Below are 18,321 nucleotides of genomic sequence, written 5' to 3'. Positions count from 1 at the left end.
CATAATTTTATATTATTATGTGGAAATAAGTAAGGCTGGCTGGCGCCCCCCCCCCTATTTTTTTCGATGCGCTTTATGGGTCCACGGTGTCCAAAGTTGGTCCCATCCCAGTATCACCTCTCGATATAAGTTATTGACACTGCCTAAAGAGGGCTCTGCCGTGGCCCCATGAGTACCCATGACAATGACTCTTCGTTCATTTTGCATTGAAATCGCTTACTTTTCTGAGTACTATGAGTGCATACTGTCCAACGTTGCTCCCATCACTCTACAGTTTCTCGTTCTCTCGATATAAATTGCTAATATTTTGTTTGTAAGGGAGATATGGCGTTACAATCATTACGTTTGAAGAAGAATTGATTAAGATATTACTTTGCCACAAACAACACCTATTATTATTATTATTATTATTATTATTATTATTATTATTATTATTATTATTATTATTATTATTATTATTATTATTATTATTATTATTATTATTATTTTACTTACCAATAATGTTGCCTACCTTTATTTGCAATGCAATGTGTTACTAAAAAGCAAATCAAATAACACTTCTCGCCATTCAGGCTCCCGAACTAGAAATACATGATTTACAGTTCTCTGTGTTAGAGGAATGCACATTTATTATATTATTCTTTCAAATAACACGTTTCACAAGTTACTTCACTTTCAATGTGTAATTTCATATCATCACTAACAATCATCTTGTTCCGATAGGAAAATAACCCCCTCCTGCAAAAAAAAAAAAAAAAAAAAAAAAAAAAAAAAACTGACCGTAGCGAAAGGGCGTGAACCTTCTTTAGGCGATTAATCGGGTCCAATATTTCAATAAGTTTCTGCACACAAATATTTCAGTAAAAGAGGAAAATTTATTCAAACTTTCTGAATACCTATTTATGGGCGAAATTTGGTTCCCTTGGAACTTGTTAAGAGTTTGAAGGGCCACCATTTTGAGCATTTTCATCTGATTATTCTGGTTAACGAACTCATCAAGATATTTCAACAATTAATGTTTGTGCCAAGATTCGTCTCAATCCGCTGAAAATTAGGGTGGTTATGGCATTCACAAATAGCGTTATATATATACAAATAGATAGATAAATAGACACACAGAAGGAGAGAGAAAAAGTGTTTTTCTCCCTTCTCGCACCTGTGGTGCGTCAGAGCTAAACCGGGCCCCTTTGCAAAACGTATTGACCAGCCTAACCTAAACACAAACCTCTTACTTGCTAACGTAGAAACGTGGTCGGGAGGTGTAAGGCATGTAGAAATTGTATTTTTAATAACAATGAGTGTGGTCCACTTCCATGTTTTTCTTTTTACTTTTTGTAGCTACATCGGAACGTTCAATTTTTATTCTTCACTAATTGCAAATGGCGTTTACATTCAAAATATGAGGAATTTTGGTGGCATTTGTTCGGATATTCTTCTCTTTGGAAATGAGGAAAAGAATAAAAGCAATACGCAAAGACAAAAAGTATTATCAGTACTAAACATTACCAATAATAATTGCTACGAAAAACTAAATACGACCTCTTTTACCATCTCTCATGTGTTGTATGTATTATTAACAAAAATTTTTAAAATATCCTCGCTTAAGATTCGAACTAGCGACCTTTGCATTTATAAGCCAGCACCTTAACCACTACACCAAGATCATGGCATGGTGATCGTTTAGTTGTCGGCGTATTTGTTGTATTTGTGTTTTATGTTCCCACTTCGACAATTTTTACTCTTTTTTTGTAAGTTTAACAGCTGTTTCTGGCTTTCTCTTTCGGTGTCGTCCTTTATTTACACTATGCACTATTCGTATTCACAGCTTGTGCCCCTCTGCAATGTCTTATTCAGATTAAGCTTTTCTTTTTGCCCCTCAGTAAACATTTGATTGATATAATTCTCATACTCTCCACGGATGGAGCGCAGGAATGCCAGACTCGAAAAATAGGTGTACATTTACTTTCCTGACAGATCATACCACAAATATAGCATTTATATATTTGGCCCAGTTTCGCACTCTAACAGTCATTTGTTTTTATGCCTCCACTTGCGACACATATCTGTCATGTTCTAGGTACTTCCTTTAGGTACACTCATGTCCAAAATTATTGTCGCATGTCTATAAATATGTTGTTGTGAGAATATAATTTGATAACGAATTTGCCATGTATATCTTATAATCTTAATATGTGTATAATTGACAAAGACATGTATGCAGCAAATTTCATGTCAAAAGAGCAGCAAATAAGAATAATAAAACGAAAATAAAACTTTCTTCTCCATTTAGCAACGTTTTGTTTTACTCACTCTAATTTTCGTATTTATAATTATTTTTCTATGAAATTTACCACAAATATACATTTCCCAATTATACACATAGTATCAGTATTAAAAGTAGCCTGCAAAATCATCAAATTATATTCTTACAAGAAGACAGTTATAGATATGCGACAATCATTTTGGACATGAGTGTACATATTGTTTCAGATACCCTAACAACACAAGATATGATAGGCATGCGCCATTTAGGTATTATACATATAATGCGAAAAATAATAATGACATTATTTCGGGGGGTGGGCTTGAGCCCGATAGCCAACCAATAAATACGCCACTGACTAATATTCTAAACTGTGAGAAGAATTTTAGATACAGATCTTTAAGATGGAATATTTCACAGATGACCAAAAGTGGACCTAATTCCTTTTTTTTTTCACTGAACGCGTATATCTTAGAATCTGACATCCTACACAGTATGTCGGAAAAATAAAAGAAATTTTTAAATTAAAAAAAGAATAAGGTAATTTACCAACTTCAGTTCTTTTTATTCAACATACATGCCTTCAGCATCAATACACCCCTGGGCACATTCAACCAATGGTAGCATAGAGTTTTCAATGTCTTTTTCGGAATCGCCAAGCTTCATTTTGGAAATAGTCACACGGCGATAAATCAGGTGAATACAGAGGATGTGGCAATATACAAATTTGCTTCTTCAGTCAAAATGTCACGAACTGCGACGGTTCTGTGACATGTTGCATTCCGCTTCTTTAAGTCCTTTGTCAAAATTTCGTGAATCATGTCTTTAAGTCATATTTAATTCCTCAGCCATCCATCTCATAGTCGAATACGCAACGTGGGTGGTCATTTCAAGTACTTGTTCCATCAACTCATCGTGATTTTTGTTTTTCAGTCTACTTGGCTTTGGGTCATCTTCCAAGGCCTCCCGAATCACGTATACCACTCGAACACACGTGTACGAGATAAGCACTCATCACCATACACTTATTTCATCATTTCGAATGTTCGTCTAAATCAGTGGTGTCCAATTATAATGAGCCTGAGGGCCATAACCGTCTTTGCTAACAAGGTGAAAGGCCGCAGCTAATAATAATAATAATAATAATAATAATAATAATAATAATAATAATAATAATAATAATAATAATAATAATAATAATAATAATAATAATAATAATTATTATTATTATTATTATTATTATTATTATTATTATTATTATACAAAAGAAAAATATAAAAAATGTATTTGAAATATTACATTCAATGTGATAAATGGGGATGACTAGGAGAGTTTACAAGGACTGGGATATATACATCCAATCCTGTTGTTGCGAGCCACAGAAGATGTAAAAGAGAAGAATCTCCAAGGCAGCTTCTGAAGCGGTTCTTCACAATTTTCATGGTGAATTGGTATGGTTGGTTTGGTTTGGTTAATTGAAGTAATCGTTCTTTCAGCAACGATGACTTGCCTATAGATACATTACTGACTCCAGTGTTGCCTTGGATGTCCGGGCCTTTTTGTTGTACAGAAGCGCTAAATGGATGCCTTACTTCGAAAAAAGAGTGGAAACATTAAAAGAATGAAAACAAATGAAAATATTATCAGTAATAACAATCGTATGCTGTGACAGCTTTGTGGGCTGCAGAAAATGGATTGGCGGGCCGCATGCGGCCCTCGGGCTGCCATTTGGACAACTCTGGTCTAAATACTTTACCTAGTTTGAAACAAAATTTACAGTATTGCACGCACGTAGCCAGGATTACGTAATAGGGGGGGGGTCCGTGACGAAACACTGTGGTTATCACACAACGGGCTGGATCGTTCTTTATTATTGTGTTACACCAAAAACAAAGAGACTAAATACTATATCAGTTCAAATTAAATTACGCGCAGATATCTAAACCTGCATATATTATAACTTTCATCCTTTGATAACTTTCTATTTATTGTAACGTTACTTGACAGTCGCATACCAATGCTATTTTTACGTTAGTATATGCCAATGGTGGGAGTCAGTTACTGACTCCATGATATTTCTGTACATATGAATAAGAAAAAGAATTGAATATGTTTGCTAGCGCTAGAAACATTTAAATGGAGTTTTAAATGGACGACTGGATGCATTATGACGTAAAGTACACTGACACGGGAGGGTCCCACAAGTTATCGCTAAAATCTGATTGCCATATAGCATATCTGATAGAGCATCATGAGAAATGAAAAGAGCAAAATCCAATGTGCTATGGACCAGAAGGATAGGAGCTACGGGACTTCAAAATTTGAATATCCAAAAAAAATTATATCATGGAATTATGTATGTTTAAAGTAAATATCTTGAAAACCGTTAAAGCAATCAAAACAGAAGTTGCACAATATAATGAGAACAAAATGCTCTATCGAAAACCATAAGCAGTGTTGCCATAGGTGAAGCAGTCTTGCCAACTCAGCATAAAATATTTTATTATAAATAGTACCATATACAAGTGTGCACAGATTTAAAATGGACTATTATCACAAAACATAACAGTTAAGTGTAGTGGTACAGTGTTGCACGCTATTGGAGCTATATGTGCTGAAAATGTAACAATGGAGAAGTCTGATATGTGGAACAAAGGGTAATAAAAGAATGCATTAGAAAAATGTGAGGATTTTGCAATATATTTCTGTAGTCCCGATGAATAAGTAGACAACTCGCGAAAACTAAATGATACACGCGATGAAAGAAACACGTGTTTTCTAATTCCGTAAACTGGTTCTCCAGGTTATCTTATCAGTATTTGGAAGAGTACTTTCTTGGTTTGGTCTTTCGTGTTAAGTAACGTATTCTTTTACTTCCTCTCCTACATACCATATAATTATGTTTGTACACCGTAATATTACTATATTCACATTGGAAATATAATTATTTTGTTACTACCTCATTTCGTTTTTAGTCGGACCGGATAGCGGTGTGGTCTAGAAGGCTAGACAACTGACGTATTAGGTATCGGGGGTTCCAATCCCGCCTTGGACATGTTTTGTTACATTTCATTGTTATCTTTCCCTTTCATAATGATTCGAATCCCACTTTGCACTCTTATATAGCTTCGAAGCTGACACAGGACGTAAAAATGGTATCACTCAATTTCATTTTTCAAATACATCAATATTTTGTGACATTGCTGATATTTTGCTATATTATACTATCTGTGTTATGTATTTCAACTAAATTCATAGTATGAGACCCAGATTTCTTTATTACGATCTGTTGCCACATATCAGACCTCTCCATTGTACACTTTCAGCACACGTAGTTCCAATAGTGTGTAACACTGTACCACTATACTTCGCTGTTATGTTTAGTGATAATAGTGTGTTTTAAATCTGTGCACACTTGTATATGGTGCTATTTATCATAAAATATTTTTATGCTGAGTTGGCAACACTGCTTCATCTGTGGCAACACTGTTTATGGTTCCATTGATGCCTGAAATAGACGTGTAAGGTGTCTATGTATAGGTTTTTTGGTACGCTGGATCGAACAAAAGCACCATCAGGTCAAATAGGATAAAAAATGTAAAAAAAAAAAAAAAAAAAAAAAATGGTGGACGTTTGCAACAATAAACAATGTGTTTATGTTTCATATTATTTGATTTATTTTTCTATAGTGATTTTGCAGATTTGTATTTTTATTGACATAATAACGTCTCTGTTCCTTTGGCAATATAATTAACACATTTTAATATCACCTTTTCTCATTTTATACAAACTAAAGACACAATTTTGTGCCTCGAGCCAATGGCATTTGTTATTCCTCGTAGTCCCTTCTTTTTTCGGTCCCGGGTCACTCACCTCAACATTCAATACCACTTTTATTCGTTCTGGTGCATCTTTCTTAACATTTAAATACAATTTTCAAACATATTACTCGCAACATAGCCTAAAATCCACAAAATATCAGAACACCAGCTTTCCCCTTAACCCTTTATATCTCCGGAACGGTTGAGATCGAGGGTTTTTCACTTTAATTGAATTCATCGCTCACAAAAACACTTCGATTGCGCATACACTCATCCACAATTTCATGTCACACTTGAATTGGTTTCCTTGTCAGTGTAACGTACAGTACACGATGAAATAACAAACAACCCTAAGATAAAATACCGTTTATAAAATAACTAAAAACAAAGTATGGTTATTTTTTATAATTTCACTATATAATCGCGTTTTTTGTCTATTGCGTTTCCTATAATTATTCGGTTCTGCACTGCATGCACATCCTTTTTTGTTATATATTTTTTCTTCTTGTAAATCATAAAAAAACATTAAATGATCGGTATAATTTTTATGAACTAATTTATTCGTATTTTTGAAAACACTAATGTGGTCATGCCACATTAATATGGTTTCCGTTAGGTGAAATACAGGGTGTTTCAAAAGTCTCCCGGCACCCATTTTAAAATCCGTACGGATGTATTTATATTGAAGTTGATGTAGGAAATATACAATAGGGCTAGGGGCACACCTTTTGGATGATGGTTTGTAGACGACCGCCATCTTGAATGCCGCCATCTTGAATTTCATTTTCTTATTTCAAACGATACGTGGGTCATGTGATACATGATCTTAGGCTAGAATTTGCTCAGAATATCAAAGCTGAAATCAGATCTTATGTACCTTCATTTGGTGATAAGTTATTCCTCTTTATTTGGTGATCATTCCTCTTTGCAGGTGGTCTCAACCAGGCTGTCAAACTGTGGGGTGGGAGAAGTGCTGTGCAGTAGCAGCCGATTTCAACTAGCGTCATCCACAACGTCATCATGTGTCACATGTGGAGCACATTGTGTAACAGGGAAATAGTTGTTGTTAATAACTTCTCACCAATTAAAGATACTTGAAATCTGATTCCAGATTTGACATCCTGCGCAAATTCTAGCCTAAAATCATGTATCAATGAACCACCTATCGTTTGAAATAAAAAAAATCAAAATTCAAGATGGCGGCTGTAGACGAACTATCATTCAAAAGGTGTCCCTAGCCCTTCTGTAATTTTTCTACATCAAGTTCAATATAAATACATCCGTACCGTTTTTAAAAGGAGTGATAAGGACTTTTGAAACATCCTATATATCTTCAAAAAAAAAAAAAAAAAACCTTCAATCGTCAAAATTGTGTTGGAAAAATTAACAGAGATATTGCCAAAAATATTGTATGGGGCCAGTTGCTGATCCCCGAAATTGGTATACGACTGTTTTAATTACAAATGTAATAATGTTTAAACCCTTCATAAAATCATTTCTTTTAACGTATTATTCACAAATACTGCCACAAAAAGCACCATAACGTATTGCTTACGTCAATCAGTTACTCCCACTTTAGTCAATTGAGAAATGAATAACAGCTAATGTCAAGTGACTTATGACCCACAATGCAGTGTTACTGCATCTGGAACTTAAGTTGTATTATGTTCAAGAAATAGTGTTTTAGGTTTTTACCTCATCAAATCGGTGGTATCGATCAAAGGAGATCAGAGGACTTGGCTTCTGGACTCTAGCACGTCTTTCAATGTTTAGTCTTGGTGCCGTTTGTCGCATCCTTTCTTCATAAAGAACACTATAATAACAATAACTTTTGGTTAGTCTATAGGCTAAGATAATATTAAATCTAGTAGGACCCTAATTAAATTTTTTAAGTCAAATAAATTGATAGCTAATATATCGTATGAATCTACAGAGATCATCCGATCTTCACGATTGCAAGTCGACTTTGAATTGCTTAGGATGCAAGAAAAATATTTCTAACTGTAGACCTTTGGTTTCCAAGTGACTGGCTCTCAAATTCGGGATTTATATTTAGTGAAATTTTTGCAAAAAAAATGTTGTTTAAAAGAATTAGAGCTCAAGAATTCTAGGAATTATCCAAAAAAATGGATCAAAAGATTGCGATCTTCAATAAGAATTTTAGGAATGATCCAAAAATGCATTGAAAGATTGCGATCTTGGCCAATAATTAGTTTTTGAATCAAGGGCCACAAAATTTTTGAACGAACTCTAAATCGAGTTTTCGTATTTTTAACGGAATAAGCACATCATACTGAGTTAACTGATAGTTTGGGTTTGGCCACACTATATTAGTTCTCCATATATAAGGCCTACAAGATAAATTTTGACTGAAATATATTGGACCTTTTAATCCAAAAAAAATACATGAAGAAACCCGTTAAACATGTGCTTATATAAAGATTTACTAAAATAAATGAAGGTAGAACTGTTTCCGCAATTAGGAAAGTCACTACCACTTATCCAGAAGTTCTTGTTTCCGTACCATAACGAATTTGACGTAAGCTTGTAATCCCACAGACAAACGGGCGGAAGCAACGAACCACAGCAGTGAGAGAGATTCTTCGAAAATATCGTGGAATGTGCTCACGTGTCTAGTGCGTAAAATGGCGCAGCGAATACCGCCATATTGGGAAAAGTACATTATAACAAAAAGAAGCCCAAAAGCAATGAAGTCCACGGCCCACCCAGCCCGTATCCCGAAGACGATTTAAAAAGTACCTTTTCGGTGATCGCATCCAGAGACAAGGAGAGCCATTACAGTAAAATTGGGAGCCACAGGAAAAACTGTGAATACCACTAATAACTGGGATTTAAATCTAAACAAGCAGCGCAAATGTGGAGTTCATTAGTTGTTGCTGCAGTACATTGCAGAGCGTGCCACGAACCGTCGCAAGCAGTATGAACCGACCTTGCCCGTGAAGGATGGAAATTTGTAGTTAATTTAGGTGAGCCAAACTTTTATCTGCCCAATTGCGACAAAGTGCAACCAATATATTAATACTCATGGGGAGAAAAACATTTAGAACCGTGGTACCAGGAAACGGTGAAAAGTACTCAAGAGTTTCATGATCATTGCAGGGTTTAGTTACAATGACAAGTTTGCAACCTACAGCGTAGCTAAAAGTGCCAATACCATCTCGGTCTATTTCAGCCCAGCTATATTTCACAGGAGTCCCAGTTCTCTATGGTGTAGATTCTCATAATTTATAGGTGCATCAGCATAAGTGTGAAGCTATACATTTGCTTTCAACTGTCAAGTTTTGGTGGTTATGGAGAACGAAACGGGAATGCATGCCATCCATACAGTGACATCGCTGTTATGTGACTTGGCGCTCCGTAAATGAATTACTGTGTCTTTTAGTAGTTGAAAAGGGCTTTTGGATGCAGACGATCGCGTACAATGGACGGTTTCTGGAAAGCCTGCCAATAAGAGTGAACTAATCTCTACATAACTGTACTTCGCACCGCTTTGCTACAACAGAATCTCTGGTGCAGAGCAATAGGTCAAACCCAGAACCACCACACAACATTTCCGATGGTTGCTGCATGGTAGTTCATAGGAAAATACATATTTAGTTTGTTATTATAGATCAGAATCAATCTTTGTACAAATATTTGTACACGTATTCAATTTAATTCAATACGTACATTTCAATTTAATGAAAACACCCAGAGTAGGAAACACGTTAGATGCCCAAGTTGGAATCGGTCAGGTGGTGATTGCAGCACCCAGATGTTGGTGGTGTATACGACAAACTTTGCACTATGTGAGGATTAGTATAATGGTAGTGCCCAGTTAACTCAGCGGACGATGATAGTGTAGCGGTGTACGGTTTTTAGATTTTATTTTTGGTGATGGAAAACTAAGATTTATTGGAATTAAAATTAGAGAGATTAAATTGAAGCAATTATGTAATATTATGTCATAGAAACCCGTGTATTTGTTTGTTTTCGTACATGGTTGTATTCATGTTGTGTTGTCACTGAAATTAATGGCGGGACGCTAAGTCGTCAGTTTATTTGTTTTGTTTTGATTTGTAAAGTTGTGAAAGAAATCTGTAATGTCATCAATGTGAAATATAGTCTGTTAACATTGACACAATTTGAATGTGGCACAACTTTCAAATCTGCAACGATTGTTAGTCTGGGAATTTGGTCACGATGTAATACGGGTTGAAACCAATGTTTCACCAATAGCTGAGGTAAACACAAATGATCAACGAAGCGAATTCCAATGTCTGGAATCATGAACAAAAACCTCTTGTTGGAGAGGATCAGGAGGTGATCAGAAGTGGATCAGAGGAATCAGAGACACTTTAGAAGAGAATAGCAGCCTAGCAGTGAGCTGCGTTCCATTACGATCACAAGTAGATCAGAGGTGATCTACTCTACGTTCAACGTCCAACCATAGTCCAATTGTTATGGTTGGCTTCTAGTTGGCATTACTTGGAGACTACATACAACCAACTATCCAGTCCAGGCAATCCAGAGCTGAGGAGTATCATCATCAGTCCAGACACTCATCGTTTAAGCAGGTATGTGTACCTCAGCTATGTGCGTGTTGATCGTGATACAATTTCTCGACGTTTGCGATCTGTGATCTGAGTTGTTATGTTACATTCACATTCAAACATACACACAGACATCATGACATTTATTAGATCAATACATCTATTAAACGAAGCATAGAGTTGTCATTATTTCCTCTCAATTAACATTAACCTACTCATTCTGAACAATGAGTAGTAGCAATCTCTGAACGTCATACTTTGTTCATCCCCATGCTTTTAAGGCACGACGTTAGGAGGTTGTTAATAGTGTAAAATTGGCGACTTCTCTGGTTTCCGAGGAGAGTAAGCTATTGCTCGGATATGTGATGGGAGCATGACGAAAGTAGCAAATGTGTTACAGAGACATTCTCCAAGTTGATGACGGCCTATAAATTCACGGTAAAACTAGTGAGGAACAGTGGTCAGGAAGAGGAACAGTGGTAAGACGAATATCCTCAGTGACAGTTTCCGCCAAGTATTGCAACTTAGAACGTCGTGCAACTCTGTTGCAGGCGACGGATGAACTCAAGCGGCACCTACCACAGTCTACGTCGCCAATCACAGTTGACTGCGATTTACAAGGTAAGAAAAAAGTTCTTGCAGATTTTGACGCCCGATTATTCATGCGCTGACAGAGAGGGAACAAAATGATGCACGTGCCTGGCAAGTGATCGGGATTTAGTCTGACCATCGACCTTCAGTAATACAGGCACGTTGCTCGCACGCAGAAGTCATAGCTCGACCACTCTCGAAAAAATTGAGTCATCGAAGCAGTTTGTTCGCTTGTGTTTATTTTATTATTTCTGATGTCTACTCTCAGCACTTGCAAAGGATACATAGTGCACTGCAGCAGAAGGAACTGACATTGATGAATCGCAAGGGTGTCCTAGTCCTGCAGGACAATGCCAAGCCACATATGGATATGAAGACTCGGGAGACCCTTTAGTAACTTGGCTAGAAGACACTGTACCATGACCATATTTACCGGATCTTGCGGCACCAGATTGCCACCTGTTTCATTCCCTCGACTACCACCTTTGTAGAAGATCCTTCACAAATGAGGGAGATCTGGGGATCGCACTCACGGGCTTCTTTGCATCCACGACCACCGAGTTTTATCACCAGGGTATTGTGAAGCTGCAGGAACGCTGGCAAAAGGTGTTGGATACTGTGGGAGATAACTTCGAAACCTAAAGGTGCGTACCGTTCACTGTGTTGCTTTTTGTTTATCACTGCTCTAGAACGTTAAGAACTTTTCTGGTTACCTTGTATATGACATGAACATACAAGTTGGGTTGCACGGGCGCAACCGCTCATAAGAGATGTAACGCTTATAACGACATCGATGGTGCCGTAAAACCGCAAGCTTGACTTCTGACGTGTCATATGATCAAATGAGTTCTCTTTCATGTGTAGCGGATGCCCAAACAAGATATGATCCTCAGTGCCAAACCGTGAAACATGGTGACGGTTTCGTGAAGCTGTGGTCCGTAATATGCTGATGTTTAGTGGTCTCAGTACTGATGGGTACCGGTCGCGCACTGCCCGTGATTATGTTGCAACTTTAGTCAACCATGTACACTCTATTTTCCAGATGTTATTTCCAGGCAATGACGCCATATTCACAGTGCTGGAGCAGTTGCGATGTAGCTTGAGGTTCATCAGAAGGAAATTACATCTCCTCCGGGTTCGCCCAATGTTGGATGTGAAAGTAATTGAGTATCTGAGGTCCATTTCGCAGACACGAAACCCGCATAGATTTCCGGCTCTATCCGCTCTCACGGAAGTAAATGACGTGCTGCACACGGAATAGTGCCATATTCCATTTCGTACCATTTACGACCTGAATCATTCCACGTCACACAATAGCTGTTCTGAGGCCGAAAGTTGGTTCAGCACCATGTAAATCTAGTAAGTTGCACTTCTTCCAAGTGCTTGCATTAAATTGATAATTCTTTGCATTTAATTATCAGCTTCACCCTAATGAGTGGCATGTTTTTTTGTAAAGCGTCAGTTTTTAGCTTTACAATGAAATTTTGTGTACTCCATTTTCTCGTAAAAACACATATGAGGATTTACATTCATCGGCACTAATTTGTTCTGCACAATAAGGTATATCAATTGAAATATCTCTTCTTTGAATTTTTATCCCGTTGTTAAACACTAATAAGGCCAGCTATACACTATGAGATAAATCCTGGGAAATATCTTAGGATATTAAACTAACTAACTCTATGACCTATGGAACCCGGAGGTTCAATGCCGCGTTCACAAAAGCTCTCCACTGACTTCTATCCTTAGCTAACTGCCAGTGGCGGCGATAAGGGCCCCGCAGACCCCGCGGCGCGGGGGGCCCCGGACCTGAAGGGCCCCTAGAAAGTAGGCTCACCAAGGCACCTTTTACACGTCGTTTAGCCTATAATTTTAATGCATTTTGAAGTGTTTCTCCACAGCCCATAACTAATTCTAACAGTTTCACTAAATTAAATAATAAAGTAATCATTAAAATTAAATAATAAGGTAAATAATAAGGAGTATGAACATGAATGTCAGGTTGATCTTTACGATTTTTTAAAGATTTTATTTTCCAGTGTAACATTTGTATATTGAAACAAATACAAATAGGTAGGGTAGAGACAAATAGCGATCCGGGCGTGTCTTTTTCCCTTTCACCAATTTTATTATAAAATTTCTAAGTACAATGTCTTTAATTTTCAAAGAGTAATTAATAGTGTATTTTCTCCTAATTGACCAGATGAAGGACATTGTGTTTTGCGAGTGCCCCTTCAGCTCATGGCAGCGTTCAGAACCTTGATAGGTTATAGATAAGATTTATGGGAAACCCTCTCGGCTCATGGCAGCCTCGTGAGGTTTTTATTTGTAGTTAGGATCCATAGTCCAGTGTGACATAGGGCTTAGGAAAAGTGTACCCCTATTCTAGTGCGACCTCGGAGTAGGTAATGGTTAGTCGGTCAGCGGTCAAACTGATGCCGGGTTCCTCCGTGGTCCCTCTTTTATGCCTATTTGTCGTCTTCGGGTGGTTCGTCCTCCTTGCGATCCTTTCGTGTGGTCCGTCTCCTTTCGGTTTCCTTTGTGTCTTCCTCTTTAGCATATCGTCTGCTTTTGTAAATAATGACACGTGTCGTTATACATGTACTTTTGTTGTCATGTGGGAATCCTTACAATATTATTTATATTAGTCTATTATGCCATATTTTCGTTATCGTGTATCTTAGACCACAATTACCGTGTATTACAATAAATTATCGCGTATTTCAATAAATTATTGTGTTCGCTGGAAATATCTACCAAGAAAACAATTCGAGACATTGCAACTTGTTAATTAAAGAAGACAGTTGCTTCTTGAGTAGTTTGCCGGACTTGACTACTGACTTACAGCTGTACCTCACACTTCCTGTCACAACTGCTGCAGCATACAGAAGTTTTTCAAAATTAAAAATTATCAAGAATTATTTACGGAGCACCGTAACACAAGGTAGATTGCGTGCGCTTGCCATTTTGACAATCGAACATGGAAAAAAATGGATAAAATTATAGACAAATTCTTGCTCCTGAAGAACCGAAGGTTATCATGTAAACAGTTCTTAAAAATTTATTGTTCCATTCCATTTCAAGTGAAATATAGTGATAGTGATGCTTACAATACCTCTCCTTAGTTTTATTATGTATGTTTGTGTGTTGCATGTTCCGGTGTGACGATACAAGAAGAGTTTCCATTTCGTTTTATTCTAGGCAATGCCTTTTATACTACATTTTACGCTAGTACACAAAAATAGTCTACATTAAATTTTCCTCTGTGTGGAATATAATTACAATATAATCCCGGATATCCGAAACCCGAATTATCCAAAATCGTAAATAATAATAATAATAAAACATGTACTGTACTGCACGGGAATAATCTAGAGAACGGGGGCGCGCTAGGCTTTGCCTAATCCATATGCTATAAAGATAAACTATTACAGTACTAACTACATATAGATGTATTGTAGTGCTAAAAATGTTCATTTAACTTACAAAAACTAAAACCTGAACCACTGGCGTAACAGACCTTAAGTCCTGAGCCGGCCGTCAACGCCATATGTAACGACTGGTGGACCTACGACCACCTGAGTGAAGAATAGGTGGTCAGCCCATTGCGTAACCCTCTCCCAACAGGCGTATCACTCCCCAGTTTTCCTCACGACACTGGGCAGATGCCAAAAATTTGGAGTACTCCAGCGGAGGATTGAACCCGGAATTACGTGGATATGAATTCAACGCTCTAACCACTAGACTATTGAGCTCCTTAAATTTAATAAACAACGTAAGTGTAGCCTACAAAGAGAGCTTTCAAGTTATTTGATCTTCAAAACATTTCAGATAAATAAAAAATACTGTAGTATAGGCCCGTTAATAGATGTCCATGACTTAACAAACAAACAAATAAATATATCCGAATTAAGCCCCCTACTTTAGTTCGGTTAACCTTGGTTATACTGTATTATTATTATTATTATTATTATTCGTAGTAGTTGTAATCACAGTGGTAATACTGTTAACAATGTAAAATGGTACAATAGTACGCATATACAAATTGTAAATGAAGTTCGAGTAACACATGGCCTTTTGTTCAGTTTTTGCTGTTGGGGCCCGAAGCCAGTATCGCCGCCACTGCTAACTGCATCCAGTTTCTACATTGTATTCCTATCTCTGCGAGATCCACCTTAATATTGTCCTCCCATCTGCGCCTAGGTCCTCCTAATGGTCGTTTTCAGATTGGTCTTCCAGTCAAGACTTTGAAAGCGTTTCTACTTTCTTCCACTCTAGCTACATGACCTGCCCACCTAAGCCTCCTAGACTTGACGACCCTAACAATGTTGGGTAAACCATATAAATTATGTAGTTCCTCGTAATGAAGTTTCAAGCATTCCCCATTCCCGTTCCGCTTGGGTCCGAATGTTCGTCTCAGGATCTTGTTCTCAAATACTTTCAGTCTATGTTCTTTCCTCAGACTAAGCGACCATGTTTCGCAGCCATACAGAACAACAGGCATGATTATCGTTTTGCATATTTTAAACTTCAAATTCCTCTTATATCTTACGAAAAATGTTACGACATATCTCCTACTCTTTTGTGCCATACATGTGAAGATTTTTCCTGTTTCACATCCTCCAAAGAGTTGCCAGGTCCCACAACGCATACTTGGCCAGTAATGTTTTCCACTGCCTTTTGGCTTCCATGTCTGTTGTGATAGAGCGTTGATTTTGTATTATATAAAAATGTATGCTCCACGTATGCACTAAATACGGCGCAAATAGCATCTTTACTGGTGGGGAGAACAAACATTTCTTTTCACTTTCTCTCACCTGATTTTGCTTAAATCGAAATCTTACGAATTTTCTTCCCGAAATAGAGCGTGCTCTAAACAAGAGGAATCTCATACGATCGCTAAGAATATAGAGAATGACATGCGATCTGATGCCATACACGTTGAGAGTTTGACTCTAGGAAAAATTGTAAGATATTTCCTAGGATTTATCTCATAGTGTACAAGTGGCGTAATAGTTTAGAATTAAGAAACATTAGATACTAGAGTTAAGAAACATTGTACTAGAGTTTTGTAACAATCCTAGTTAATAATACAAATAATGAAACTTACCGTACCTTTCAACATTATTGATTAAAGTTGTAAAGGATAACATATTATTTCTTAAGAACGCTTCAAAATTTAAAATTTGTTGTGGATACACCATTATATCAACCGGGCGATTTGTTGTCATGGCGGGTGTCCAGAAATCAAATCCTGGAAGATGTCGGTACATTGATAGCAACGAGACCTCGTGTGGATTAAGAGGAAGTATCCGGAACACTTTGTATCTGTTAAAGAGAAAAATAAATTTATTTAATTATTTTTATAAGATTTTAATAATCAAAAAAGCTTTAACTACAAAAATGTTTTGAGTAAATCCATACCGTTTCAATTTTCAGAAAATAGCATTCCTGTGTGTAGCGTTGAGACTTGGCGAAAAGCACCCCCAAGAAATTCAAAATTCTCCGCTTGAATATTATGTTACTTATTGTATAGTAAATATATAACTTATGTATAGACCAGCGTTTTTATCAAGCGGTATCATATCGCAGTTTGTTATGCAAAAACATGGAAATGCAAAACAAATTGAAAATGTATCCCAAATTACGATGTATCTTTGCATCTTTCGTTATTACCACGGAAGCTAAAATAAGGATCAAGCTGAAAAGCACATTACTATTATTTCAAGAAATCTTTCTTTGAATGGTCGGTTTGCTACAAGAAAAAATCCCTCGACTTCGTGTTTCAAATCAGTTTTCCACTCTGTCTTTCCTTCTCTTTGTCGGTTTGTTGCTAATGGGTTATCTTTCAGACCTTCTTAGTTTCCGAGTCATCCTACCCTTATTTCTGACTGTGCAATAGAAAGAAAATGTCCCTTGAAGAAAGCATTAGAGCAGAGGAAACAAGTTTAAACTATACTGTACCTAGCCGATATATGGTGTAGCATGAATGGGGTTTGGATAGGTTACTAAACCGCAGAAGTGCGTACAGTAGATCATAGTATTTTCATTCTTCAGCGCCGAAAGTATAGAAAAATAAACTCGTCTTTTTCACGTTTACTTTTCGCTTTCCATTTGAAGTACTGATATATCGAATGTCCATTTACGTCCCTTGTGAAAACCAACATACAGTATTGGCAAGATTTCTCCTTGCAAGACACCACGAACATAACTCAAAAAATGTCCCGACGAAAGGGACTCTCTCTCTATATATAATTTTTTTATAATTACTCATTATAGTACAGAAAATGCGATACAAAATTTACAAATTACGATATAAATTGAGCTACACAAAATGCATATTATATATATATATAAAAAGCTGACAATAGCTTTGGAATGAATTGGACACATGGAATACGATTTCCAGCACACTGTTGCACTTTCTTTACGTGTAAAACAGAAGTATTGTCTCAGGAAACAAGTTCCCTAACTATATTTTCCACAATATCCGACAAAATTAGGTATTGCTAATCTTTGCTCCAAGATCAAGCTACACGTCGACTATAATAAACATTGAACCCAGGACACAATGAGGTGTTAAAATAAAGTTCTAGACTTCGATCTTTACTTTAGTTTTTGTTGCTGTAAGAATCTGACTTTAGAATTAATCTAGAATCATTTCATCGTAAGAATATTAAATTGCTCTATCGTAATGGGAATAAGGTTAATAAGGGTTTTGTACTTGTAACTTGCAACGTTACACTTTTGTGCAGCCATTTCTACGGCTGCTGATTTGTTCTTTAACTGCTCTTTTCAACTACTTTCTAAAATAATTCTTTATTTGATTTTCCCCGAAAAATTAAGGACACTATAAACGAGGTGTGTTCAAAAAGTATAGAACCCTATTTTTCCCGCGTAAACCAATGAAGCGCGGGAGACTTTCTTCAGTGTAGATGTAGAGGGGACACTCATGCGCAGTCGTGAACTTGTTCCTGCCCGCAGAAAGCGTCAGTCACTGGTAGTCGGCCAACGAGTGAAGACGTGTAGTGAGCAGTCGTTATCTTATTTTTCCCGCTTAAACCAATGAAGCGCGGGAGACTTTCTTCAGTGT

At 36.9% G+C, this 18,321-nt stretch overlaps 1 protein-coding gene across 1 annotated transcript in view; it reads right to left on the bottom strand.

Annotated features, from left to right (window-relative positions):
- The window catches only part of LOC145674633 (carboxypeptidase B-like), a 139,953-nt gene that overhangs the window by 90,017 nt on the left and 31,615 nt on the right, over positions 1-18,321 (bottom strand). Inside the window, exons 2-3 of the mRNA XM_081744851.1 lie at positions 16,344-16,556; positions 7,780-7,897 (exon numbers count right to left, since the gene is read on the bottom strand). Coding sequence (XP_081600977.1) covers positions 7,780-7,897; positions 16,344-16,556 — 331 coding nt within the window. The remainder of the gene's footprint in view (positions 1-7,779; positions 7,898-16,343; positions 16,557-18,321) is intronic.

This window comes from Thermobia domestica, chromosome 17, assembly GCF_964235325.1.
Source record: "Thermobia domestica chromosome 17, izTheDome1.hap1.1, whole genome shotgun sequence".
Classification (NCBI taxonomy): Eukaryota; Metazoa; Arthropoda; class Insecta; order Zygentoma; family Lepismatidae; genus Thermobia; species Thermobia domestica.
Note: the sequence above shows the minus strand (reverse complement) of the source record. Positions and strands in the feature narration are given on the sequence as shown.